The 25,049-nt window shown below is 41.4% G+C and overlaps 3 protein-coding genes across 4 annotated transcripts; 2 read left to right on the forward strand and 1 right to left on the reverse strand.

Moving 5' to 3' along the window:
• Window positions 1-1,210: 1,210 nt before the first annotated feature.
• LOC306711800 (uncharacterized protein) lies at window positions 1,211-5,494 on the reverse strand. Of its 2 annotated transcripts, none has more exons than XM_079180843.1 (9): window positions 5,420-5,494; window positions 4,803-5,138; window positions 4,398-4,676; window positions 4,233-4,313; window positions 3,967-4,050; window positions 3,851-3,879; window positions 3,541-3,582; window positions 1,977-2,045; window positions 1,211-1,729 (listed from the first exon to the last, which is right to left on the reverse strand). In XM_079180843.1, exons 1-9 carry the CDS (start codon window positions 5,478-5,480, stop codon window positions 1,649-1,651), a joined length of 1,062 nt encoding a protein of 353 aa, XP_079036969.1. In that variant the 5' UTR covers window positions 5,481-5,494; the 3' UTR covers window positions 1,211-1,648. The 2 variants fall into 2 exon arrangements, with proteins under 2 accessions (XP_079036969.1, XP_079036970.1); XM_079180844.1 differs by having other exon boundaries at window positions 4,803-5,135; window positions 5,420-5,493.
• Window positions 5,495-10,471: 4,977 nt separating this feature from the next.
• Window positions 10,472-19,211, forward strand: LOC306711612 (cysteine-rich protein 2-like). Its single transcript, XM_079180623.1, has 8 exons — window positions 10,472-10,572; window positions 14,633-14,727; window positions 16,488-16,545; window positions 16,660-16,794; window positions 17,051-17,119; window positions 17,257-17,351; window positions 17,453-17,510; window positions 18,657-19,211. The coding sequence occupies exons 1-8, from the start codon at window positions 10,530-10,532 to the stop codon at window positions 18,722-18,724; spliced, it is 621 nt and encodes a 206-aa protein (XP_079036749.1). The 5' UTR covers window positions 10,472-10,529; the 3' UTR covers window positions 18,725-19,211.
• A 1,563-nt stretch (window positions 19,212-20,774) lies between these two features.
• On the forward strand, window positions 20,775-24,929 carry pnrc1 (proline-rich nuclear receptor coactivator 1). Its single transcript, XM_079180700.1, has 2 exons — window positions 20,775-21,311; window positions 22,716-24,929. Exons 1-2 carry the CDS (start codon window positions 21,051-21,053, stop codon window positions 23,178-23,180), a joined length of 726 nt encoding a protein of 241 aa, XP_079036826.1. The 5' UTR covers window positions 20,775-21,050; the 3' UTR covers window positions 23,181-24,929.
• Window positions 24,930-25,049: the final 120 nt, after the last annotated feature.

Genomic DNA, 25,049 nt, shown 5'->3' on the forward strand with positions numbered 1-25,049 from the left:
TCATTTAGTGTAATGCAAGCAATGTAATGCAGTGTACAGCATGTCACAAAACGATGACGTTTCACAAAATGGATCCCATGGATTGAGCGGGCCTGTTTCTCTTTGGGTTACAGAGTCTCCAGTCAGCTTACAATGTATCAACCAGCTCAGATTTTAACCACTTGAACCCAAAACGTGTCTCACTGCAACAAGGCAGCAATCAAACCCCGCAGGAGGACAACGGTCAATGGGGACAAGAGCATGTAGTTTAATTAAAAGGCAGGAAATGGACATGCTGCTGGATTGTGGACGATGAGTATTGGAGCATGTTTTTGGTGAAACATTAAACCTGGATTTTAAATAAATATATAATATGGACCAAATCTTTGCTTTGTAAGGCATAGATAGTCCTCACTTTAGATGAGGTCACACAAAATACTTAAATAATGACGAGTAACTACCTGAATTAATCCAGAATTGCAGTATTAATACGCATTTATAAACAATATATTAACATAGTCCCTAACCATGAGTGCATATCTAAATTATTATATTTATAAATACATGAATAATTTATATCTAAAGTAATTCTTTATCATTTACTTACACTTTATAAATGATGTTATTAATCATCTAACTCCTTAATAATTAAAAAAAAATTTTGTGCGTGTTTTTTTTTTTAACTCACCCTGTCCTTTAAGATCACCTTGTTTTTTTGTTTCAACAGCCTCACCAACACTAAGTGTCTTGAGCCAGTGGAACACTTCCTGTGTTTTGTGATGAAATGACCTGAATGCTTCTTCCACCACCGCCAAATATAACGAGACTGATACACACATCAACTCTGACTAGAATGTGTTTGACTCTGCCGTGTGAACTGTTATGTGATATTCACAAAACACCTGTCAGTACAGCGACATAATGAATTTAAATGACCGTAGAGTAGCTCAGCTCATTAGATCCCTGTGCCGAAGACCAATTATTCCTGGACGCAATTAATGTCGATGAAGACCTTCTACTACATCAGACTTTAAGCATCGTGCATCTTAAAGAGACGTGCATGATCCACTTCCTGTCATCAGTGGTGTCATTTCCTCATCATGACTTTCTTCCTTTTTCATATTCTTACTCTTATGTGCACCACTTGCCTCTTACTGACTCCATTATAGTGATTCAAAGATACTGGATTTCCACAGTGTTCACTCATTCAGCTGTTTAATATCTTTGCTTTTAATACACTGATGAAAGGAGACATACATGTTCAAATCATATAACAATAAAAGAAGAAACTTGGAAAATAAAGAAAAACATGATGAGAAAATCAGCAGAATTGCTCAAGTTTGATAAATAATTGCTCATGAATAAATTACAGGCAATACATGTTATTGAAACAACAAAAGCAACTTCCTTACAATAACCTAAGATTAGCACTTCCATCTCTGAGCATGAGAGCAAGTTCATCAAGCTAAATGTGTAATATAATATGCTCATTTATATTTTAAGCAACCACCCATTCACATGCTGAGATACTACTTCCCCTTTTTATATTGAGACACCAGTGACACTTCACCTCCTTCTGAAAAGGAAGATATTTACATTAATCCATCCAAAAACCATCAACAGAGAAAAGCAGACATGAGTTTGGTTTGTTTGGTTAGGTGACGGCAGCCTAGAGGTTGCTGGGATCAGCGGAGGAAGCTTTCACGGTCGCGTATGTCACCGCATCATCATCATCATGTTTACTCCGACCCTGACAGGAAACAGCACAACGTAAATAACACAACAGGAAGAGGTGGAGGAACCCACCACAATGACGTACGACATGCAAAGCAGCATCAATGATGTCACAGAGTAAAACACAACATAAAAAAGATCATAAAAGAATCATCATCATCACACTTTACAGCATATTGGAACACACAAAACAACACGGCGCACAATGTAACACAGTGCAACACAACGTGTGTATCATCAGTGTAACCAATCAGAGAGCTCACCTGGGCTTTACCGTTGGTCTTCTTGGTGAAGGTGACGGAGGCGTAGGAAACACCTTCTTCAGGATCAGCCTGCACAGAGAAGACACCGTCATGGCTGCTCATTAACATAAACACATTATAACAGTAAATAGAAGTTATTTTGGGGGGGTGGTTGGATTTGTAACTTCCTGTTTTACCCCACGTTCTCTTCTGGTAAAATCCAGTTGCATCATCTAACTTCCCTTTTTTATCTTTAATGCACACTCTCACACTCTCAAGACTGTAAAGAGTGTCAGATTCAATTATATTTCAGAGGAAAAACACACATTTCCAATACATTCTCATTTCGTCACACGCTGTCGTTTTGTCAGAGCCATGGCGACACTTTGTAATGCACCGGGTAGCCCAGCGCCCGGTTACAGTAAACCTGTGGTTAGTGTTGTGAGTGAGGCAACAAGACCACTTAGAAAAACATCATGTTTGGGCTTAAAGGAGCTGTATTTTTAACATTCAAAGCATTAACATAGCAGTAAACAACTATTGTCTATGTAAGGATAAAGTTCTCCGTCTGTGTGTGTTGTTATCAGAGCTTCTCCTTGCTTTGTCTACATAGTGCCAGTCGCAGCGTGCTTTTAGTGCCCCCACCCTCAGGTTAACAGTGTTAGCTCTGTAAGCACTTTAGCCGTAGTTTGCACTTCTAGCGCAGTTAGCATCGTTAGCCGGCTCGCTGTTGACATGTTGAGAGCCGTTTGGAGGCAATCAAAATGCTCCCAATCTCGGATCCTGCACTTAAAATAACTGCGTGAACTAAGTAAAACGTAAACAACGTAACATAAGTACAGAAAACACGTCACAAACATCACTAAATAAACCTTGGGGAACAGACTGGACTCGAACACCGGTCTCCTTGTGAAAGTTAAAAGTCCTGTGTGTGTTTGACCCATCCACCTCCCCTCCCTTTAACAGAATAAGAGAAGAGACTCCAGCAACATACGGCGGGCTAGTTAGCTCGGTAGCTTGTCCTTCGGAGCGGCGGGGACTGAGGCAGAGGGACCGCCGTTGGCCACCAGCCCGCTGTTTGGCTTATTTTCTGTAACTAGTGTAGCATGAAAGCATGGCGGCATTAGCAAGCTAGCGAACTAGCCAGCTGTCTGCTAGTTAGCTAGCTAGCTAGCTTGTTAATTCAATGCTTTAATGCTACACTGGTTACAGAAAATGAGCCGAACAAAGTTGTCGCTCATCTGGCGATAGTGATGTGCTTTCCTACGCGTTGACAACAGTGTGTGGGTGAAGCATTAAGTTGTTGAATATTGCTCATTTACTTTGGCTCTCTGTGTTTCGTAACGTTACTAATCCACTGCTCGTTTTAGTCGTTTCTACAAAACCTCACGTCAGTGAGTCGGCGACTCGCTGTACGTTTTTTCAGCAAACTCCTGGAGCATTTTCTCTGAGCGTCTAATAATGATGTGGATGGGTTTACATTGCAGTTACTTAAAAGCCCGATGCGTCTCATACAGACGCCGAGAGGCAGAAACAAAGCGTTGGTATTTGACGCTCTGTGTAGCGTTGTAGCATGTGATCTCACCGTGTCCTGGCTGGTCTCTGCAGCAGGGTTTGAGGTCAGCCCCTGGACAGAAAGCATTTTACACTTCAGGTAATTCACATGTTGCCAGGTTTCCAAAACAAACAAGACCTGCGCTGTTGTTGTTATAGAGGCTGTAGTTCATGCTGTTTATGGCTAAATAAGAAAAGCATAAATTAGCTTTGGGCCCCTTTGTAGCTTTTCCTCACTGCTGCTGCAACCACTTTGTTTTAATACAACACAGGATGTACTGTTTATCTGTTCTAAGCTATAGAATCAAAATGAATGGTGAAGAACAGTCTTTTAAACTCACAACGTTGCCGTCCGTCCGTGTTGTGTTTCCTGAAAAGACAAAAAAGTTGGTTGAAAAGTTATACAATGAAAATACAGTATTCTCAAAATGTGTTGAAGTTTCATCCATTCTCTCACCTTTAGTTCTCTTCCACTTGATGAGAGCCACAGTGATTATTAAGAGTGCTACTAAAACCACAGCCACGATGACGTACCACCAAACTGCAAAAGATAATACAAATGTTTTCGGCATATTGTCTGCAGCTTTCTGTTCTGTTGAAAGCAAAAACTTGAAAATTAAAACTGTTGGTGCAAAAACTGGATCCAATGAAAACACATCTGCAGAGATGTGGTTGAAAGTTCCACAAAAATACATAAAGACACATAAAATGCTGAGTCACTACTTGTAGAAGTTGTCGTGGTGTTCGCTGATGTAGTGTCGTCATCAGTTGGCGTTGACTCAGTTGCTGTTATTGTGTCTTCACCTGAACACATTAACACAACTCAACAAACTAAAGAACTTACAATACGTGAAACAAAGTGATCATGAGTGACTTTAATGTTCTCACCTGTTTTCTCACCTGAGGGAGAATTTCTGAAAGAAAACTGCTGCTCTTTGTTACCTCTGGTCACTTCACACTTCAATGAATTAAACCTCGATGTGTCAATGAAATGAGAAGTCATAAACATCAGAGAGGTGGAGCAGTAAGACTGTGATGTCTTAAAGTCTGTGTTGTCTTTCTCCACATCTTGACCCTGAAGCAGCCACTTCACTGTGTGTTCACATGATAAATATGTCGACACAGAGCATCTTAACGTCACCTCATCATCGTCCTCGTGTTCAGTCACTGGAGAAGATGGAGACATTGTGAGAGAAAGAAGAGTAACTTCATCACTATAATCACGATTATTATAATGTTTCAGTTTATTGTTCTGACAAGACAGTTTGACAACATCATGATGTGAATACTCACTGGTAACAACAAACAGATAAACATGAGCATCTGGATCTTGTTGTCGTCCTGATATTAACTGTCTGCAGTCATAACGACCAACATCTTCATCTTTGACATTCTTTATAACCAGAGAACATTTCTCTGAAACACTCAGTCTGTCTGATTTAGCTTTGACTTCTTCAACAATCTGCCCATCTTTAACCAGAACTACTGCTGTTGGTGATTTTGAATCATTGAAGAGCCACATCGTAGAGTCACAGTTCTCTTGATCATACTTCAGACTGTTACAAGGCAAAGTGACTTCATCTCCATCTCTGACAGTGACGTAGAGATAAAGTTGTCCTGTTGCTGCTGCTGAGAAGATGAGAGAGAAATAAAAAGAATAAAGAGAAATAAAAACATGACTTTTAATGTGAGTGTGAAGATCATTTTAGATTCAACAACAGTTTACAAATGTGCCTCATCGTTGGTTTCTAAGAGTTCATTAAACTCACTATTCACCTCGATGGAAAACAAACACACTACTCGTCTGTCTTCTTTAAATGAAGGTTAGGTTATAAAATAACATTCATGATGTTAATAAATAAGCTTTTGTAATGTTTCTGTAGTCATATACACATTATATGTATTCTTACCTGTAAACTGAAGCACCAGAATCAGAAGTAAAGAGGTTTTAATCCATCTGAATTCAGACATGGTTCCTCTCCGTCTCTCGTCTCTCTGCTTCTTCTACTCGTCTCTGAACTTGTTCCGTCTTAAAGACGAATGCTGAATCTACTTCCTCTAATTAGTAAAGTGTCACTTCCTCCTCCCTCTGTTCTCTCATACGTCACTTGTTGCTTTTTTTAAATCACTTTTCTCTCATTCAGTTCTGTTTAACTCAACTCTCATAACTCAAAGTTATACGTTTCTGCATCAATGATCCAATCTGATGCAGCAATAAACAAACTGTATTAAGACTCATGTTGAGTCTCAAGTTCAGTCCCATGATGCATTTGTGACACTGACATACAAGCAAACCAACAAGGGCACATCCTGTTCAGTCAGAGGTGTGAAGATTGTTGCTGAAGATAAATGTTTGCAGCTAAAGCAGCTTGTTTCCTTCAGATGGTGTTCATCAGAAAACAGACAGGATTCATGGAGATGTCTGCATGAACACACAGGTGAAGAGTCAAACTCATCGCCCACCACAGTTCCTCTCTTGACGTCCGTGGTGCAGTATGTTGATACTGTAGATCAGGGGTGGCCAACCAGTCAGAGACCAAGAGCCACATTTTTTACTGTGTTACCGCAAAGAGCCACATCATACACATGGGCACACATGAACATCACCCTATCCCTTCCTCACACACACACATATCTTTGCTCAGCCAGATTTATTGTAAATGTCACACACCAATATGATAATGACCGAAATTGACTCCTAAGACCACAGGCCAGTCATTTTCAACAATGAACATTGTGTACACCAGGGGTGTCAAACTCATTGTCGCTCTGGGGCCACATCAGCATCATGGTTGCCCCCAAAGGGCCGGTTGTCGGCGGGGGGGGGGTGCTGCTGCTCCTTCTTCGTCGGCGGGGAGGGTGGCTGCTGCTGCTGCTGCCACATACGCTGGTGGAGGTGTGCGCGGCGCGTGCGGATCGGGGAGGAGCTCCGCCTTGCGCGATACAACGGATATTTGTAAATTGTCCGACTTTTACATTTTTACTTAAAGCGGGGCTTTCAAACAGTCCGTCTCGGCGTTAAATGGGTCGACGAGGAACGTAATCTGTGGCCGCACATGCGCGTTTGACGAAAATACCGTATTTAACTCAAGCGAAGCGAACACGCACATTAAAAAAACACAAATACAAACTTCGATATGAACGTAAGAGCCGCATGAAACCGGGCAAAGAGCCGCATGCGGCTCGCGAGCCGCGGGTTGGCCACCCCTGCTGTAGCAGATACGATGATGTTTCAGGTCTGAGACCTGCTGGTTCCTCATTTTATCTTTGCAGCTTTTCTGAGAACTGAAGGAGAAGTGTTCTGGTGAGGATGTGCGTAACAACAGCAGCAGAGCTCTGGAGGTTTGACCCTCTAGTGAGGACCTGATGAACACCAGGAACACATGAGGACAGTCCACACTTTATAAGGACAAAGAGGCGCTCATTGAATTCTGTTCAGAGCTACTTTAACCCCGGAGGGTTTGTGGTCGCTGAGATGCAACAAACAGTTAAAACACTGATGAGCGTCCTGACTGAACCGTCTTTAACTGTCGAGCATCAAACCTCCACAATAGCAGCAGCAGCAGGTCTGTTCATGCTGTTCTGACTTTGATACACGTTTTGGGCTCCATAGTTCAAAGTGTAGACAGTGGTGGCTGAGTGTGTTGCACATCAACACTTCACCTGTGGTTTGGAGGCTTTCCATGCTTCATGCTCTCTCTGCAACGTAACGGCTCGTGTGACTGATGAGGGGAAGTGGGAACAGGTGAGTGAGAGGGGAAGGTCAGCTGACTGGGACTGGAGGGAAGGTCAGAGGGCATCAGGTGGACGGGAAGAGACGCACAATGAACGGGTCTGAGGAAGCGGGAATGTGGCCGGAGAGGCAGAATGTGACACTCTGCAGAGACGACTAGTCGGACATTTAATGTGTGTGCAATGTGTCTACATTCATCTCAGGTCACAGCAGGTGGTCATGTGCATCCAAAACATCTGAAAGTGGAACTTTACTTGAGTATCTCCATTTAACGCCACTTTCTACTTCTACTCCAGTGAAGTTTTGCTCTTTGTGCTCCACTATTTATCAGAGAGTTGTACTTATATCTGACATTCATCTAAAAACAACAGCTCTGAGCGGTGACGTAGTCTCAAATCCAGATGGAGGGGGAACTGGGAATGGATCAGGATGAACTCTTCATCATCCGGAGCTCAGCTCAGTTTGGTCCAGCTAAACACCAGGTTTCTGTTGTTTTTGTCCACAGCAGTGCTTTGCTTTGCTTTTCTGGCGAGCTGGTGCTTCTGCAGAAAAACAGATATGAGACAGAAGCAGTTTGGGTTAGACCTCCTACACCCCAGACACTGTCACCGTGGAAGTCTGGGCCAAAACTAAATAGAGACACAATCTGGATGTGTTTATTTTAAGATTAGTGCATTCCCAGGCCCCCAGATGGCTCAAGCCCAAGGGCACTATGTGGAGAGAGAATCGCCACTGTTTCCATCTTTGCTGAATCTGTTTATGTGTGTTTAAAAATACAGCGCGCACTCGTCGGACTAGGAGACGTAAAAGAAAGCCAAGTCTTACTGGCACAAATCCACTGCTCAACACCCGCATCTCTGACTCTTGTTCTCAAGTTTGTACCGTCCATCTTGTTTTTATTTTTTTTTGTGGGTGAACTTGGAGGGAATAGACCCTTTTACGGCGTGCAAACAATGACGCCGTATGTTTGGCAACGGAACGAAGGCGGGGGCGTGGTAGCTTGTCAAGATTTAAAAGCCAAAGATGGCGAAAGCGACCTCAACAATTGACTTTCCAGATCTGTGTGACTTTCCTAGAAGATTTAGTTGCCAGATTTAAAACCTAGCGAGAAATTACGAGCATACGAGTCACTGATAGAACTCTGTTATTTGTGTTTGTGTACAGAATGTCCCACATCATGACAGACGGACTCAGAGGTTTGACTTTTGAAATTTTGCGCTTCAAACAGTCCAGTGGAAGCCATTACCACGAGCAACCCACGGACGCATTCGGTTGAAAGTCACCAGTTGACACGGTCACTTGTTAAACTGAAACACCTGTTGTTCTGAATTCTGTTTGAGTTCTGCAGAAACTTGAGTCCGTCTGACAGCCGAACACACTCTCTTACGTATGTACACAGGAGTATTTGTGGAATATAAATGTTCATTAGTAGGAGGAATTTGTACTAAGTAGGAGAGATGAATGACGAAAATGCAAAATACTCGCCTGCGAATATTATATGTCATGGGCTTTTATTGTGAAAGGTAAAAATGGAAGGAGTGGATCGTGGCATTTGCTATGTTTGAAAGAAATGTTGCTGCTTTTTCGCCGCGCGTGTGAAAGTATTCATGACAAAAACAACAGTTTGAAAAAATCACATTGACGTGCAAACAAATTAAGGGCTTGTTGGGAAAAAAACAATGTTTAGTTGAGTTTAATATTTAAAGGGCAAATATAGTGATATGTAGCATTTCTTTGCTCATTTGGTCCAAAAACTGGAGGTATACTGAGACAAAATTGCAATTTCTGTTTCTTTTTTGCCCTCAGAAAGAAAAGAAAAAACAATATTTCAACTGTAATGTATTCTTTTTTCTTAACTCCACACAAAAGGCCTTCTTGTATCTCGGTGCCGAGAATGTGCAGAGCAGCTCTCCTGGGAGCTGCGGAGCATCACTTAACATTCCCTGTGGAGAGCTGTGCTGTCCGGCAGCGTAACCTAACAACCACACGGAGGACACAAACAAGAGCTGATGACTCGGATGAATGCACGGCAGCAAACATCGCTACGATTTAGGATTAATCACATTTACAGAAATAGAGACACCTGCGACGGACGACGCACATCTGCAGAGATAGCTTCCCTCAAGTGGGCCGTCTGTAATCCAGGAAGTCCACATTAGGATAAATGACCTCATAAAAGTCAATTCTTGGATGTTTTGTTGGTCAATTTCATTCTAATCTATATGGACAAGATTTTTCCTTTTCATTAAAGTTTTTTGGGGACAGTAAAAAGGAAAGTGAGTATTTGACTAACATTCATTATGAGGCCTCAAACACCACTTGCAACATGTAATTCTGTAAAATGCCTTTATTCTCATACACATTTCATATTAATAAATTATTATGCAATTAACATGTAAGCAGTATTTTAATGTCTTTTTTTCAGACCAGTAGAAAGAAAACATCCAGAATACTTTGTCGACTTACGTCTGGAGATTTACTTTTAGACTTTGTCTCACTTGCATATTTAAACACAAGATGAAAACTAATTGTCTTCTTGTAAGTAATTTTCAAGGTGATATTTAATACTTTTTTTTACCTTGTATTTAACATTATGTTTTGCATTTGTATTATAAAGTTAATATTGATATGAACAGGTATATGTTTTCCTTTTATATTGTATGTCTACTTTCTACCCTTAATTCTCATATAAAGACTTCTTACATTTTCAAATCTACCTCAAGAGACGGGCCCTGATTTCTGTCTCTGAAGACAACTTACAAGCACATCACATGCACAAAAGGGAACAAACCACTAAACATCTGTTTGGAACTCTAAAGTTTAAGTTGAATGCGAAATCCTTCACACAGCACAAGCTGTTCGTGTTTTAATTTGTGTTTCTGGAAGGAATGTATTGTTTGTATGCTAAAGGCAATAAAGCAAAGTTGATTACCTGTGAATGTGTATTCATGGATATTTAATTAGTCCGTAATAATAATAATAATAATAATAATAATAATTGGTTTTGCCAGAAAATCTTCAATAGAGCAATGCCAAAATAAATGCAGATAATTTATATCTACTTTACGTGAGAAAGGCATGATGTCATCCTGTGGGCGGGGTTTATGCAAATGAGGCGGACGAGCCAAAGGGAGGATGTGAGCGTCGGTACTCTGCCATCACCACCACCATAACCACCCTCTGAGGAGACAGACAGGGACACAGACAGAGACAGAGACAGAGACAGAGACAGACAGGGCGCCGGTGCACCGACAGAAAACGACTCGTTCTCTTTGTTCACACGGAACATGGCGTCAAAATGTCCAAAATGCGACAAGACGGTGTATTTCGGTGAGTGCATGTTTTCTGTGTCACTGCTCGACGTCGAGGTTGTGCCGAGAGGCGAAGGCTCTGCCTGCTGGTGGGAGTGTTACCTTCCTCCGTTCTTTAAATCTGCGTATTTATTTCATGCATAACATTTGGTTTTAGGGAGATTTATTGTAAACCATGCAGCTACAGATGATCCGAGGCGACCTGCACCCACTGACAACAAAATATATATTTGATTGTATTATTTTATAAATATAACATAATCACGTCTAAGAATTTTTAAAGAAGTATCAATGAATATTGTATTAAATGAATATCTCCTGTGACTTAATGCATATCTTATAAATCAACATGTAGAAGCAATATGTGCAGACTCTTCCATCACAGGTGGGGCTTTGTGGTGTGGAGCACATTAATATGGTGGAAACACACCTATGTTACACACTGAAGCGTGAAAAGTTAAAGTCATGTTCCTCCCATTAGCGCAATCGATTTCTAATATTACATAAATGTATTTCAGATCTCAGTGTCTCAAATGTTAATGTTATCATCGTGTGGCAGTGGTGCGATTTGGATAAAAGCTCGTGTGTGTATTTACTACGTAGCGACTGTTTAGACATTACGTCATAGTAAATAGATTTGTATTTATTGAACTTAAACGTTTAGTTCAGCGAGATAATCGTCACAAATAAACTTTTATGCTTCTTGAAGCATGAATGCCATCAGCTGAAGTAAAACGCTGACGTCAGGCTGTAAACGTTGCTTTGAATCGTGGACGTTAAAATATCTTAAGGTCGCGTGAACGACAGATCTTATTCCAGACATCTAACCAAAAACACTTTGACTTTGTGACGAGGAAGCACAACGTGTAAAATGTTGACTCACTTATAGGTTTTAGGATTCCTGCAGGAAGTCTACAGTAAAACCATAACCCGGCACGCCTTTACCCTCCGATACAAGTATTTACTCAAGTGTACTTAAGTATAATGTTGAGGTAATTGTACTGATTTCCATTTTAAGATATTTTCTAGTCCACTTGATTTTTGGGCTGCTGTACTTTTTGCTCCGCTACGTTTGTTTCACAGTTATTTATTATTATTAATTAATCAACTTATTACTTATGATGTGTTATTATAAGTTACGCTACCCAGCAGTAAAGTCCCACCAGCTGTAACATCAAAATGATGAGCACATGAATGCATCAATAATTATAATCCAATAATATACATTATTAATACTTGGATTTTGAATGCAGTACTTTTACTTGTCAAAGAGTATTTTTACACGGTGGTATTGATACTTTTACTCCACTAACAGTGATACAATGAATTCCCAGCAGGGACCAATCATCCTGATCCAGTGACCCTCTTATTGTAATTATCTGCAGTCTGCGCTGCCTCGGGTTTATTTAGCTTTTAACCAGTTTTGATGTGAAACCAATTTTGACAGTTCCTCTCAAAAATGCCTCAGCTGGTGAGTCCCAGACTCAAACTGGCCGCTCTGCTGGGACACAGTGCAGACTGGGCTATAATTGGTTATAATAAGAGACATTAACCGTCCTGTTTGTTTATGGCCATCAGATCTAAACGGTGTTATCTGATCAGCTTGTGACATATTACCATCTTTACGTGTAAGTCCACCTTTTAAATCACCTTTTTGGTCCCCAGACAGTAATATCATCTCACTCAGGAGTGACTTTAGAGCCCATATATCAGCTTCTGCTCATGTTGAAGCTACGCACCACATGGCGTTGTAAATAATTGATCGATCGCTCGTGCGTCACATGGATCGATTTTCTTTTTGTTCTTTCCTCTTCATGTCTCTGGAGAAGTGAAAACCACGCCCTGCAGCTTCAACCAGACGCGCTGTTCTCTTTCCTACTCGCAGAAATATGTTTCCTCCGGCAGTGAGAGTCGTTGTTGTGTTGCTGCACAGGGAATATGTTGTGGTGGAGATGCATTTTATACATTTTTAAGCTCTGACATTTGGTCTATTTATGGATTTTGAGCTTCAAAGGTGTCAGGATCAATCATGTTTTTGTGTAAAATACAACAAAAATGCAACAAATTGATATAGAAAAAACAAAAACAAAAGATAAATGACAAGAAAACAAGCGAAACGGGGCCGGAAAAGGAAAAAAATGAGATAAATTAAAACTCAATTAAGCAACTTTAATCTTAATAATATGAGATTGGAGTGTTTCTGTTGCCTCGCAACGGCTACACACACACACACACACACACACACACACACACACACACACGTCCTCCACCATCGATGCAATGTGCTCGCTGTGTGTCGATGTGACTTACTGTCACATATCAGTGACAGGCTGGCCAGTGAGTCTGAACAGGAAGTGTCTCGCTCTATCAGGACCTCGGGGTCTCTGCTGGGATATTCTGGGAGTCTCTCTCTCTCTCTCTCTCTCTCTCTCTCTCTCTACCTCCCTCCATCCGTCCTGCTGTCCTTTCTAAAAGTCCAAACGTATCAGCATCAAACTCATGCATTCAAAGTCTTACCTAAGTATCGGCATCAAAGCATCCAACGATAAAAGTACTCTTCATGCAGAATTGGTCTAGAACTGGTTTGTTATCAGTGAAGCGACTTCGTGTGATCATTTCCAAAAATGATCAACTTTAATCTGCTCTCTGTGCTCTGAAGGTTAACACAGAGGGGTTTGTTCACAGCATTCACAGACTCATTTATACGACATGAATAAAAACATGGAGAGATAGATTATGACTGTTGAGAGTGTTTTCTGATTCATGGAGTGACACAAAGAGATCTCCGTCTGTAAAAACCTCTGACTCCAACATGTCAATACAAATGAAACAAGAATTTTGAACCTGACTTTATCCAATGTTTACATTTCTGTTCTTGGAATTCATTTAAAATTGAACAACAAAACAAAACATTTCAGAAAACTGAACAATTGTCTTAATGTCAGTAATAAACTGGGGAGGTTTCATGGTCCTGTGATGGTCATGGTCAGTGATATGATGAAGGAATGTACAGGAGCTGTGATAGTTATATCTTAGTTACTGTGACCCAGACAACAAGATGTGAATCTCTCGGCGTCGCTCTCTAAACGCAGAGGAGAGAATGTGCTTTAGGTTGATGTGAACTCAACAGCCTGTCAAGTGTCTTTATCACTTCGACTGTGGTCTCATGGAACAAACCGCTCCGCTATAATTCAGATTATACTTTTATCTCTGCAGGCGTAAACTGTGGAGCTCATGAGTTGGTTCTTGTGAGTGTGTGTGTGTCTGTCCACTGTATGCTCAAGGACCTTTCATGGTTGCTTTTTAAAGAAAAAAAAAATTAATAGATGTGCATTTTATAGTTTTTTTCAAGCCAGAAACTTGGTCTATTTCTGGGATTTTGAGATTCAAAGTTGTCAGAATCAATCAAGATGTTTTGTGATCATTTTTACAACAAAATGATGTAAAAAGGGGGAAAAGTAAAGAACTAAAGGAGGGAGGGAGACACGTCTCTGGTTACGCCTCGTATCCAGACTGAGGATTAGCTGTTGGACTGTACACGTTGTGAACAGCAGTGCATGTCGGTTCCTCTGGAGATGTTACTGTTATGTTTCTGAATCGAAGGCGTATTTGTGTGTAAAGAAAAAGTCACAAATCGAGCATTGTATGATTCCCCTCAAACCTCTACATGTGCTTTGATATTTGTAACCTGAATCTCATCAAACATAACAGGAAAGACCGTTTTCCCCTTTTCTGTTTGATATTTTTGGGCAAGATGTTCATAATCTTCACTCTGATTTGATTGTGTTTTCTGGAACATTTCTGTTTATGCCTCTCTGAGCCCTCAGGATGTGACTTGGATGATTGGATCTTCCTTTTTTTTTGTCTTGGGTGAATGTATTCTCTCCTCCGTCTTATTATCATCTGGTTTCCCAGGACTGGAGTAGTCTGGTCCTTTCATCATAGCTGGATCTTTGTTCTGGTTTTGAAGGACTCCATGTCCCATAAACACCACACACAGGACCGCGTAACTCAGTAGTTTTACCACACAGGTTGATATAAAGCCCTCATTTGTGTGTCTTCTTCTTCTTCTTCTGCAGCGGAGAAGGTGTCGTCTTTGGGGAAAGACTGGCACAAGTTCTGTCTGAAATGTGAGCGCTGCAACAAGACGTTGAACGCCGGAGGCCACGCTGAGGTAAGAGGAGTTCTACTCCCACATGTATGTGTTATCATTCATATTTAGTGGCACAAGATGGACATTTTGACCTCAGAGAAATCAAACATTTCTCTTCCGTTGACGGTTTTAGTGTTTTAATTCACTTTATAATGTAACTCTCAGCGTTTGACTGATCAGGACAGACAGAGAGGTGTAGAAGCAGTGATTCATAGTTTACAACCGTCTGCATGAGTCTTGTGATTATTCTTCTTCACAGTAAAACTGTTTTGCAGTCACAGGCTGCAGCGGTTTCAGACACACTTGTTATGAGTGTACACTAAAACCCACAGCAGATGGAGAACTGGTTTGAATGAAGAGAAGATAACATCAGCAGGAAGTTTGAGGTTTCCTTGCGGTCAAACTTCAACAGTCGCTCGAGTAACTTTCTAACCACGCGGGAAGTGGTTCCTGTTGAGGTTGTTCTCTGTGGTCAGAAGCAAAAGTGTCTGCCACACCAACAGGTTCTTCATCTTTGGAGCATTTCTTTCTTTGGTGCATGTTTGTCCACATGAAAAGTATCGTCATTTGAAATCAGCTCTGATTCTGACTGTTCAGGAATACCTTCGGTCCGTTTGTGGTCCGAGGTGTGACGCTCAGTTCAGCACCGACACAAGCGCCGAGCTTAATAACTTAGCAGCCTGTTATTTACAACTGTGATAGTTTCTGTGGCTTTCTTGGTCCTAAAATAAGCTTTTAATGAGGAAGTAGTGTTTGTAAGAAGTAGAAGTAGTCACCGCTGTCACGCCTTGGTTTGTGAATTGACGTTTTGAAGCCTAGAGTTTTTTAATACAACCAAACCATTTTCTGTGACCAGAAAACCCTCTGAAAGGGTTAAAGTTGTGAGAGCAAAACACAGACAACTCCCAGACCGGACAACACCGCTGTAGCGACCTGTCAATCACTGTGTAGCCCCGCCCTAAAGCATCCCCTGCTTTATGGTCTGTGTGACTCTAAATGGACCATCATTTACTAAATGAACATCATGCTGTATTGAAGAAGACTTGAAACTAGAGATTGAGACCATAAACTCATGTTTACAATGTTTACTGAGGTAATAAATCAAGAGAGAAGTAGAGTCATTTTCTCATAGACTTCTATACAACCAGAGGAGTCGCCCCCCGGTGGACATTAGATAGAATGCAGCTTTAACACATGAAGCTTTGGCTTCACTTTTCAGACCCCGAGGTAGGAACCTATACGGCGCTGTAGCCTTAACCCTTACACACTGTTTGTATTTAAAGCGGGCGGCCGGTTCTTGTGTTTGCTATGGAATAGAATCCTGCAGGTGCCACTGCAGACACGTTCAGATAAAGCCAGCAATAACAGCAACACATGTTATGTCTGAAAAGGGTGAAACACGGAGAGTCAAGCTGAGGAAAAGACACAGTAGTCTCTATTTGCTTTAAACAACACATAGTTATCAAAAGGAGCATGGTGCGTCACCTCCCGGGGAACAGGCTTCCACAGAGAACAAAGAAATGAAATGAGAGTGAACAGACTCATATTTAGTTCTGTCGTGCGTTATGAATTCCTGTCGAACAGAGAAAATAACAGAGCAGACATGTCTCGTAAACATCTGTGAATAAGTCCCGGTTCATTTATTATTTGGCATTACGTGAATCCAAACAGACTAAAAACAAAAAAAAGTTGACAAGCTAAACTTCTCCACTCTGGGTCAGAACGGTGAGAAACTGGAGGCGGGCGTGTCTCCTTACTTTCTCTCCTCTTGTGCTTTGCAGCACGACGGGACGCCTTACTGCCACAAGCCCTGCTACGCCGCCCTCTTCGGGCCAAAAGGTGCAGCTTCTTCTTCTTCTTCTTTTCAGTTTACAAAAAAGACAACATTTGCAGCACCTCTGTGTTGGTCATTTTGTGAACGCAACCCTTTTCTTTGCCTGCGCCCGCCCGCAGGCGTGAACATCGGCGGAGCCGGCTCCTACGTGTACGAGGCCCCCGTCAACGAAGCCCCTGCTGCCATTTCTATGGAAACAGACGGCAAGCCAGAGGAGCAGAAAAAAGCCCCCCCACCACGGGGGCCGGTGAAGGGTGAGAGATATGTGCAGCAGAAATAGAAACACTGCCAACGTTTGGGAGAGTGTGCTAGAGAAGGCTCTCTGGGGGGATTAAGATGTTTGGTTCAAGTCTCTGTAGCAGATTTTAGAGAATAAAAACAAAATATACCAACTGTGAGTGAAAGCTGAGAAAAAGAAACCTGCATCGTGCTGATGTAGCTACAGATGCTCCATTCAACGTGTTGGTAAAAAGGAATAATACATTACATTATTCTATGTGTCTTTATCAGCTGCAAGCTTCTCCTCGTTCTCCGGAGGACCCAACATCTGCCCCAGGTGCAACAAGACGGTGTATTTCGGTAAGCAGATTGGTGTCTTTGTATCTCACGGTGCTGGAATGTGTCTTAACTGACTAAAGTGGCCGGTTTCTATGGTGACAATCTCCATGGTGTGTGTGTGTGTGTGTGTGTGTGTGTGTGTGTGTGTGTGTGTGCAGCTGAGAAGGTGTCGTCTCTGGGGAAGAACTGGCACCGGCCGTGTCTGCGCTGCGAGAGATGCAGTAAGACTCTGTCTGCCGGCAGCCACGCAGAGGTGAGAGAGACACAAGCACGACGTTCTTTAATATTTAGGATGTTTTTAGTACAGAGTGAGGAATTTAAAGAGGGATTTTCCTTTTTGTTTCCCGTTTGCAGCACGACGGACAGCCCTACTGCCACAAGCCGTGCTACGCTGTGCTGTTTGGGCCCAAAGGTATGAAGTCAGAAACACGTTGAGAGCGGCTGGGGGGGGGGGGGGCTGAGAGAGACCGTCCAAAAAATACCTCCATGTCCCCAAACAACAGTCTGCAGAAGGCCATTTTAGATCTACGAGCATCTATCAGAGGCAGTCGAGCCAAATAAATGAGCTAAATATCTCCTCAATAAGCTCAGTAACAGTGTTTGATGTCAATTCAAACCAGATCTATTCTGAGTTCAGAGGGTCTGATTTAAATTCATATTTATTCTCATTATAATAAGATCTTCCTGTTGCCAGTGTTTTGGTACATTTTGTAAAAATAAAAATAGTGAAATAAAGAAAGTGAAGAGGTGAAAATGAAACAGCAAAGTGTGTTTCACATCTTGTACTAACTTGTCATTTGCAAGTGCCTTCCTTCATCATTTCAAGTGTTGATTGTAAAAAGAAATGTTATTTTTTTGGGGCCTTAAAAGTGTCAGAATGAAGCTCAGTAACATGAAGGAGAGGAGGAAACTATCATAATGACATTAGTGCTCCACTTTAGTTGATTCCATAGTCGACCCTGGTTCACTTTTTGTTTCCATTAAGACTTTTAATTTGCCGCTTTTCACTCCATAAAACCGTGGCTCAAGAATGAATATAAGCGGATTGCGTAATCTGTGCACTCACTTTAATGTCCTTGTTGGCCCGGGACACACGCTGCCAGGCTCCGTCTCTCTCTCAGCGGCCAAACACGGACGAGGACAACGTCTGAACATCAGCGTTTCATTGTTTCCACATCATAAGACGTCACTCGTGGGCTTTAGTTGGCTTCGGCTCGCAAACACAGACACACAGGCACAAGGCAGATGCTATGAGCACCCAGGAGTCAGAAACCAAAAACACCATCTGCACCGAAACCAGGTGCAGATTAGATACTCACGTCTATATGTAGCCTTTGTATATTTTTCCTAAATTTAACCAAAATAGCCGAATAGCTGCCGTGTAGCTGTTATCACCTGGGTGCAAATAGACACTCTAAAATGTGGCTAAAAAGTTAGTTAGCTGTATGTTATCTTGTGATTATTATTATTCATTAACAGCAAAAACTCTCCTGAAATGAAAGACGGTCGATATTTGGGTGAAGTGACCCTTTATGTCTGCTCTCTGGTCCTCTCTCAGGTGTGAACACTGGAGGCGTGGGCAGCTACATCTACGACGAGCCTGCTGAAGCGGAGGCCCAGCCCTGAGCCCTGAGCCCTGAGCCGCCTCCAACACCTCCAGGACCCTCCGTGTCTCTTTGATTTGCCTTCTACGGCCATGGTGACACGTGATATGTACCGCGATCACAGGGATGGATATTTAGATGTTCTGTTGTATTTGTATATTGTTTATAAATCTATTTTTTGTACTGATACAATCCTTTGACATGTCCTCCCATGTGAGTTTCAAATCTGCCTTTAAGTTTCTTGGTTCTCTTTGCCAAATGATTGTGGATAAAAGCGCCAGTGTCACTCATGATTAATATAGTTTATCAGACTTTTGTGCACTTACAAGATGTACTGTGCGAAACGTACCGGCCCACCAATGTACTGTCAGTGTTTGTCAAACGGGTTCTTCCTGCTTCTAAACGAGCGATGAGGTGTAGACGTAGCCGTACGCACAGAGACGTGCTTTTTCCTGAATGTTATGAAGGTGAGTTTCAACAGTGCATCACATTTTCTACAGTAAAAGTATGTGATACCAAACCTGTGTTCAGTGTCTTTGTTCATGTTATTACAAATAAGCAACAATATCCACAAGTCATAATAAGGCAATGTTAGGTTTAGTAAAATAGAAAATGTCATACACATGGAAAAAAGATATTTTCATTATTGATTCAGCTGTGGATTCTTTTATTTCATTAGTAACCAATTAAAATAGTCTAAAGTGCTAATTTCCCAGAGACTGAAAGTCTTCAAATTGCTTGTTTTGTTCAACCAACAATCCAAAACTAACAATTTTAACAAAGAAAAGCAGCAATTCTCTTCAAGGAAGAAGCTGGAACCAACAAATGTTTTGTGTTTTCGTTTGATAAATAAAAAGGTAAGACGTCACTGACAGGATGAATTCAGAAACGCCCCTTACCGGAAACAGATCCCCGGAAGTGGAGACTCGTTTACGTAAATAGAATACTATCGGAAGTAGGGAGCTTGTCTTCAAAATAAAGGTATACAAAGTGACAATTTACTGTGTGAAAATACTGCAGTAACCAGTGATGGAAAGTATAGCAGTTGATCACAAATTCAAAGTACTTGTACTTTATGCATCCACGACACTGTTATACCTTTTACTCCATTGCATTAATCTGACAATTTAGCAAATTCAGATTTACATAAAACATATTTAATCAGCAAATGAAACATGATACATTGTCACAGATCCAATTACATCCCAGTACAACAGCATTGAGATGTTGCTTGTGCACCTATTAGTATTAAATTATCTATTTTATAGTATATTATGAAATAACACTGACAAACCGTTGCCACTGAGGGCGGATATTCTGTGTGAGATTTAGCAACCTGAAAGAAGTTTTCCACAATTCAAAACTTAAAAAGTAAGTATTTTATTTGCTGATTCCAATATTTATTCTCCAATATTACAGTTAATACATATACATTTGACTGTGTAAAAAAAACGGTATTCCCTGGTATGCTGGTCATACTTAACTTTTTATACTTTTACTTGTGGCAAGGTATTTTTTACATTTACAAATGTAAAACACGCAGTGGATCTTTGAAAAGTTGTACTTGATGGCAAGTTTATTGCTCTAAAACAGGACCGATAAATGCATTTATTCATGTTTTAATATCTATCGCACAGACACTATGATTAAACAATGTCCTGTGTTTAAACATATTTTCTTGAATCTCAAGTAGCTACATATCCCACAATCATCTAACACTAAAAACACAACACTAAAAGTCTGCGTTGTATAAATACACCGTGCAATAAAAAAAATATATCTGTCTACATAATATTTTTAGTTACATTTAAGTTATTGTGGAGTTTTACTTTTTTACTTAGTTAATATTCTTTACTGTTTATTACTTATTTATAATACTTGTTTTGATCTTGTTTTTACTATGTCTCTTGTTTGCACTATACTGTGTATGTGTACATACTACTAATAAAGGAATATCTTATTTTATCTTATCTTGTCTGTATTTGGCAATAGAACGTTTTATTCTGAAAGAAACATCACCGGACGTTGTATGTTATGATCACGCTAGTTTAACGTCTGTGCTAACAAGCTACTTCCGCTTAAAAACTCGTTGACACCGACGCCATCTCGAGATTAAAGAACGTCCATAGTTTTTAGCAAGACACAAATATTTGAAATAATTTAATATTCCATAAATTGACCATCAGGAACTTCTAAGACCACAGTATAACATTAGTATTCTTTAAGTAAGAACGTGTTTAAATCCGCCCGCGAAGAAGAAGCAGCGCAGCTAAGCTAATAAAGCTAACCGATAGCTTTCACAGCGTGTTTATGTTTATAGCGTTTTATGTTTTCGCCAGCGCGAAGAAATGTTGGCCGGATCTCGGGCTCACGGCGATGAAGCTAACGTCGAAAACAACAACCCGATATCGATGATCTCTCACAGCGGCGATGGGGTGAACGCGTGCAACAAGACGACGAAGAAGAAGAGAGGAGGCCGGAAGCTGCACATCCGGCTGTCCGACCACAACAACAACAACACTCTGGCAGCTCTGTCTGCTAACAAGCCCGCAGCTCAGTCCGGTACCGAGCTCAGCCTCCTTAATCTCAAACAGGGAGCTAAAAAAGAGGTAACGTTCACTTCCTCTTGTGTTGTTGTTGTTGTTGTTGTTGTTGTTGTTGTTGCCTTTACTACAGTTTAGGTTTTTGTTTTTGTCTTGTGAGGTATATAATCCCAAAAATATTGTTTACACCTGCATCGGTTTTAGGTGTAAGTCATATTTAAGCAAACGTGGAAAACAAAAGTGAATTATTTTGGTTTGGTTAATCTGGTTTGTGTAACATTAGGCTGTTATGATGCTACATTAAATATGTGAGTTTGGAACTAGTAAAACAACAACAAGACATTAGAAGACCGGAACTTGGTCTCTGTCAAATTAAACCTCCACTACTTCTTTAACTATTTCCCGAAGTGTTGTAGACCAAATGATTACTCTACTGTCCTACAAATAATCACGTGTTGAAGCCAGTTGTAATCCTATTTACATTCCTAGAATCATCTTCTTTTTACAAGTTATGTGCTTATTAAGCCGCATAACTCTACCAAAAAAATTCAAATGTTGATGTCCAGTAATAAAGTGGCTTTAATCGTGATAGGCTCCTCTATAGCAGAGGCAGTTGGACATGACGCAGTTACTAATCCTTGTGCAAGAATCGAAAGTGTGGTGAACGAGCCTCTTCCTCTTTCTGCTGGCAGCTACGCGGGTATTGAAGCCCCGGGCTGCGGGCTGCAGGCTGCAGGCTACAGGCAGCAGGCTGCAGGCTTGTCTGTCAAATGCAAAAGGGAGAGGAAAGTCATGTGAACAGTGCCGGGTTCATAACACTCAAAAATATGTTCTATGATGTAGAAATCCATTTTTTTTGGTCTTTGTTTTTTTACTTAAAAGTGTTGATTTAACAGTTGTGTTCTGACTTTCCCTCTATGATACATGTGTGGTAGTTATTATTGAACTTTTATTTCAGACTCATGAGTCCATATAGCAACAAACACAAATACAACAAGAATATATAAAATGCAATACAATACGAGGACACCAAGACACCGGTGTAATCATTGCAATTAAAAAGCATACAGACATCTGTTCCAATGTTTCCATTTTATCACTTTGTGTTGGGCTCAGTTAAGGCTTTTATAATTACATTTTCTGAGTCATTTAATCGACTTTTAAATTCATAATTCAGTAATAATTAGGTTTTTCTTAATATAATCCCGTGTGGTGAAAGGGAGAATACAGGGGGTTAATGTGGAGGATATCTGGTGTGATCGTGTGGTGAAGGTCTGAGGTTGAAGCTTCCAGACAGCAAGCGTCCTCTCTCCTCCTTTCACTGATAATCCTAAAAACAAGCTGCTAAACTATATAGCTCCTACACAGTTTAGGTGTTTACAAATTGTTTGCATGTCTTTGATGCAAAGTTCTTAACTTGAGGTCGACCAACAAGTGAGGATTAATGAGAGTTTGTTTCGGTTTTCTTAGCTGCTGAAATCCAAAGGCGGCAGATCGGAGCGAGGAGCCACGCAGCCGGGCGGCCAACCTGCTCGCAACGTTCCCCGACACGACCAAATCACCCAGAGCATGATCACGCGGAGCCACAAGCCCAAGCAGGGCCAAAGCCCCGGAGCGGCTCTCTCCGCGAAGAAGAAAGACAAGAGCGGCCCGAACAAGCCCCTCCCCCTCCACCATGAGCCGAAAACCCCCCTCCGCGCCTCCGACAACGTCAAGGCCGCGGACGCGCCGCCCGCCGAAGCTGCGGCCGAATACCTCAAAGATGGCGAGAAGGTCTACGCCGGAGCCAAGTTCAGCGAGCCGCCGTCACCGAGCGTCTTGCCTAAACCGCCGAGCCACTGGGTCGGCGAGGACGAGCCTCAGCAGAGCGACCGGAGCCGAGAGCAGATGAGCGTCCATCTGAAGTCGCTGCTGAAGGTCCAACAGGAGTCGTGACCGCAGCTGACAACCGGACCCGCGCTGCACGACAACAATTGGAAAAATAGGCGTTACGGTAAAGTTTGGCCTTTTAACACACTGCAATACAATGTCGGGAGTTTTTATGAACTGTAGTACAATTAACCGTGAATCAAACATGCTGCCTGCGCTTGAGGACGTTCGGGGACAAAAGAGACGACGCCACTTTGTGTGTGAACACTTTTGAAAAAGCAGCCGTGTGTGTGTGTGTGTGTGTGTGTTTTTTAAAGAGCTCATGTTAATGTACAAAATATATTGTAAACATATATTTGTGTATATTTTTCCTTGTTTTAACAGAGATTCTAGTTTTGTTACTGAGGTTTTTCCACAAAAAAAAAAAAAAAAAGAACAAAAAAAAAAATGGCCAACTGAGGCACTTGTTGCCGCTCTTTTTTTAGCGCGACGCTCGGTGGACGCGAGAAAGACTTTTCTCACCGATTTGCACTGAAAGGCAGGAAACGTGGTTGTGATGCTCCGAAGCTTGATCAGCCGGCTCTGACCACAGGAGAGGACGTCCACGGCGCCGGCTGGTTACCCGTCAAAGGGGCTCAGACAGCGGACGAATCAAAGCGCCAGATGTTTACCATCTGCTCTTTTCCTTCCCCGAGAAGCCGAGAGTCCGACCAGGGACTGTGAGGCTGCTGAAGACGACAAAGAGAAGAGTCTCACGCAACCAGCATCCAAACAGAGTGCTATTTCAGTTCTTTGATCTTTATTGCACTGATGTAGAGTACGTCCACATGAAGCCGGCTGAGTTTAATACATACCGCATTAAAAAAACAAAGCTTTTCCTTCGTGGGCGCGGAAGAGAAACCTGCACTTGATTCTTAGAATAAGCCGTCCGAGTCGCTGCTGATGAGCGTGTCTTCTGTTTCTAGCTTCCTCTCTGATCAGTACTTTTAAATGTCCAAATGGGCGATTCCCCCAAAAACGACCAGAATCAGTGGAATGCCTGAAGAATTATCTGCAACTATTTTAGACCGAAATAGTTTTGAGTCATTTGCTGCTTCCAGCTTCTGAAATGAAGACGTCTAAATCCGTTTGGGTTCTTTCTTCTATTCGTCGGGACAGAACGAGACATTTCCGTGTCACGAAAGGATCCGTTGTGAGCGGCGACACTTTTCTGACCTTTTTTAAACAATATGACATAATGAGAAATCCACAATATAATAATCATAAAATGAGGACTTTGACTTACATATTCTCAGCTCTACCGGCTGTTCGCTGTGATGGCAGTTTAGAGAACGAAGGAGAAGAGGAGATTCAGCTGTTTTCATATTGTAAACTGCTTTTAACGGCTTCATGTGGACGTACTCTCACGTTTGTCTTATGTCTTTTAAAGGGGGCTTTGTTTTCACACACTTCAGTACGCATACCTCTTCTTTACCGTTTCATTTCTTTAAGATACTTCAAAGCACAAATATTGTTTACCAAGGATGCAGTATGCGGTGAATTTGTCACAGTCGATCTTGTGATTATGTACCAGGTTTTTATTTGCATGGTTTCTGTGGAAGCAGACACCTGCTGGATCTCGTTTCTTGACCTCTGTGACGTCATGTTAATGGAAAATTGTATTACTGAACAAAAACTGCCCGTTTTATCACAGTGTTTTCAAATGATTACATATAACAACACGCCTCCATGGCCACAATGTGGGTGGGAGAAAAAAGTGTTTTATGAAGAATTTCTTTCATATCTAAATTAAAAATGATATTAAAATATTGGCTACCCCTGTTAAATGCTGCTTCTGTGTTTATTACAAGGAAGGGAACGTCTCACTTTTTGTCTTTTTAATGACAGAAAACAAGATATAGTTATCAAACGTTCCATCCAGAGGAACATTATTGA

Source organism: Pholis gunnellus (genome assembly GCF_910591455.1).
Source record: "Pholis gunnellus genome assembly, chromosome: 19".
NCBI classification, from domain to species: Eukaryota; Metazoa; Chordata; class Actinopteri; order Perciformes; family Pholidae; genus Pholis; species Pholis gunnellus.

Coding starts and splice junctions, on each gene's coding strand:
- LOC306711800 (XM_079180843.1), bottom strand. CDS start 5,480: ATGTCTGAATTCAGATGGATTAAAACCTCTTTACTTCTGATTCTGGTG. Junction 5,139..5,419: donor TCTGGTGCTTCAGTTTACAG/GTAAGAATACAT, acceptor TCATCTTCTCAG/CAGCAGCAACAGGACAACTT. Junction 2,046..3,540: donor CAGAGACCAGCCAGGACACG/GTGAGATCACAT, acceptor TTCTCTGTGCAG/GCTGATCCTGAAGAAGGTGT.
- LOC306711612 (XM_079180623.1), top strand. CDS start 10,530: ATGGCGTCAAAATGTCCAAAATGCGACAAGACGGTGTATTTCG. Junction 10,573..14,632: donor CGACAAGACGGTGTATTTCG/GTGAGTGCATGT, acceptor CTTCTTCTGCAG/CGGAGAAGGTGTCGTCTTTG. Junction 17,352..17,452: donor CTGCCGGCAGCCACGCAGAG/GTGAGAGAGACA, acceptor TCCCGTTTGCAG/CACGACGGACAGCCCTACTG.
- pnrc1 (XM_079180700.1), top strand. CDS start 21,051: ATGTTGGCCGGATCTCGGGCTCACGGCGATGAAGCTAACGTCGAAAAC. Junction 21,312..22,715: donor AACAGGGAGCTAAAAAAGAG/GTAACGTTCACT, acceptor CGGTTTTCTTAG/CTGCTGAAATCCAAAGGCGG.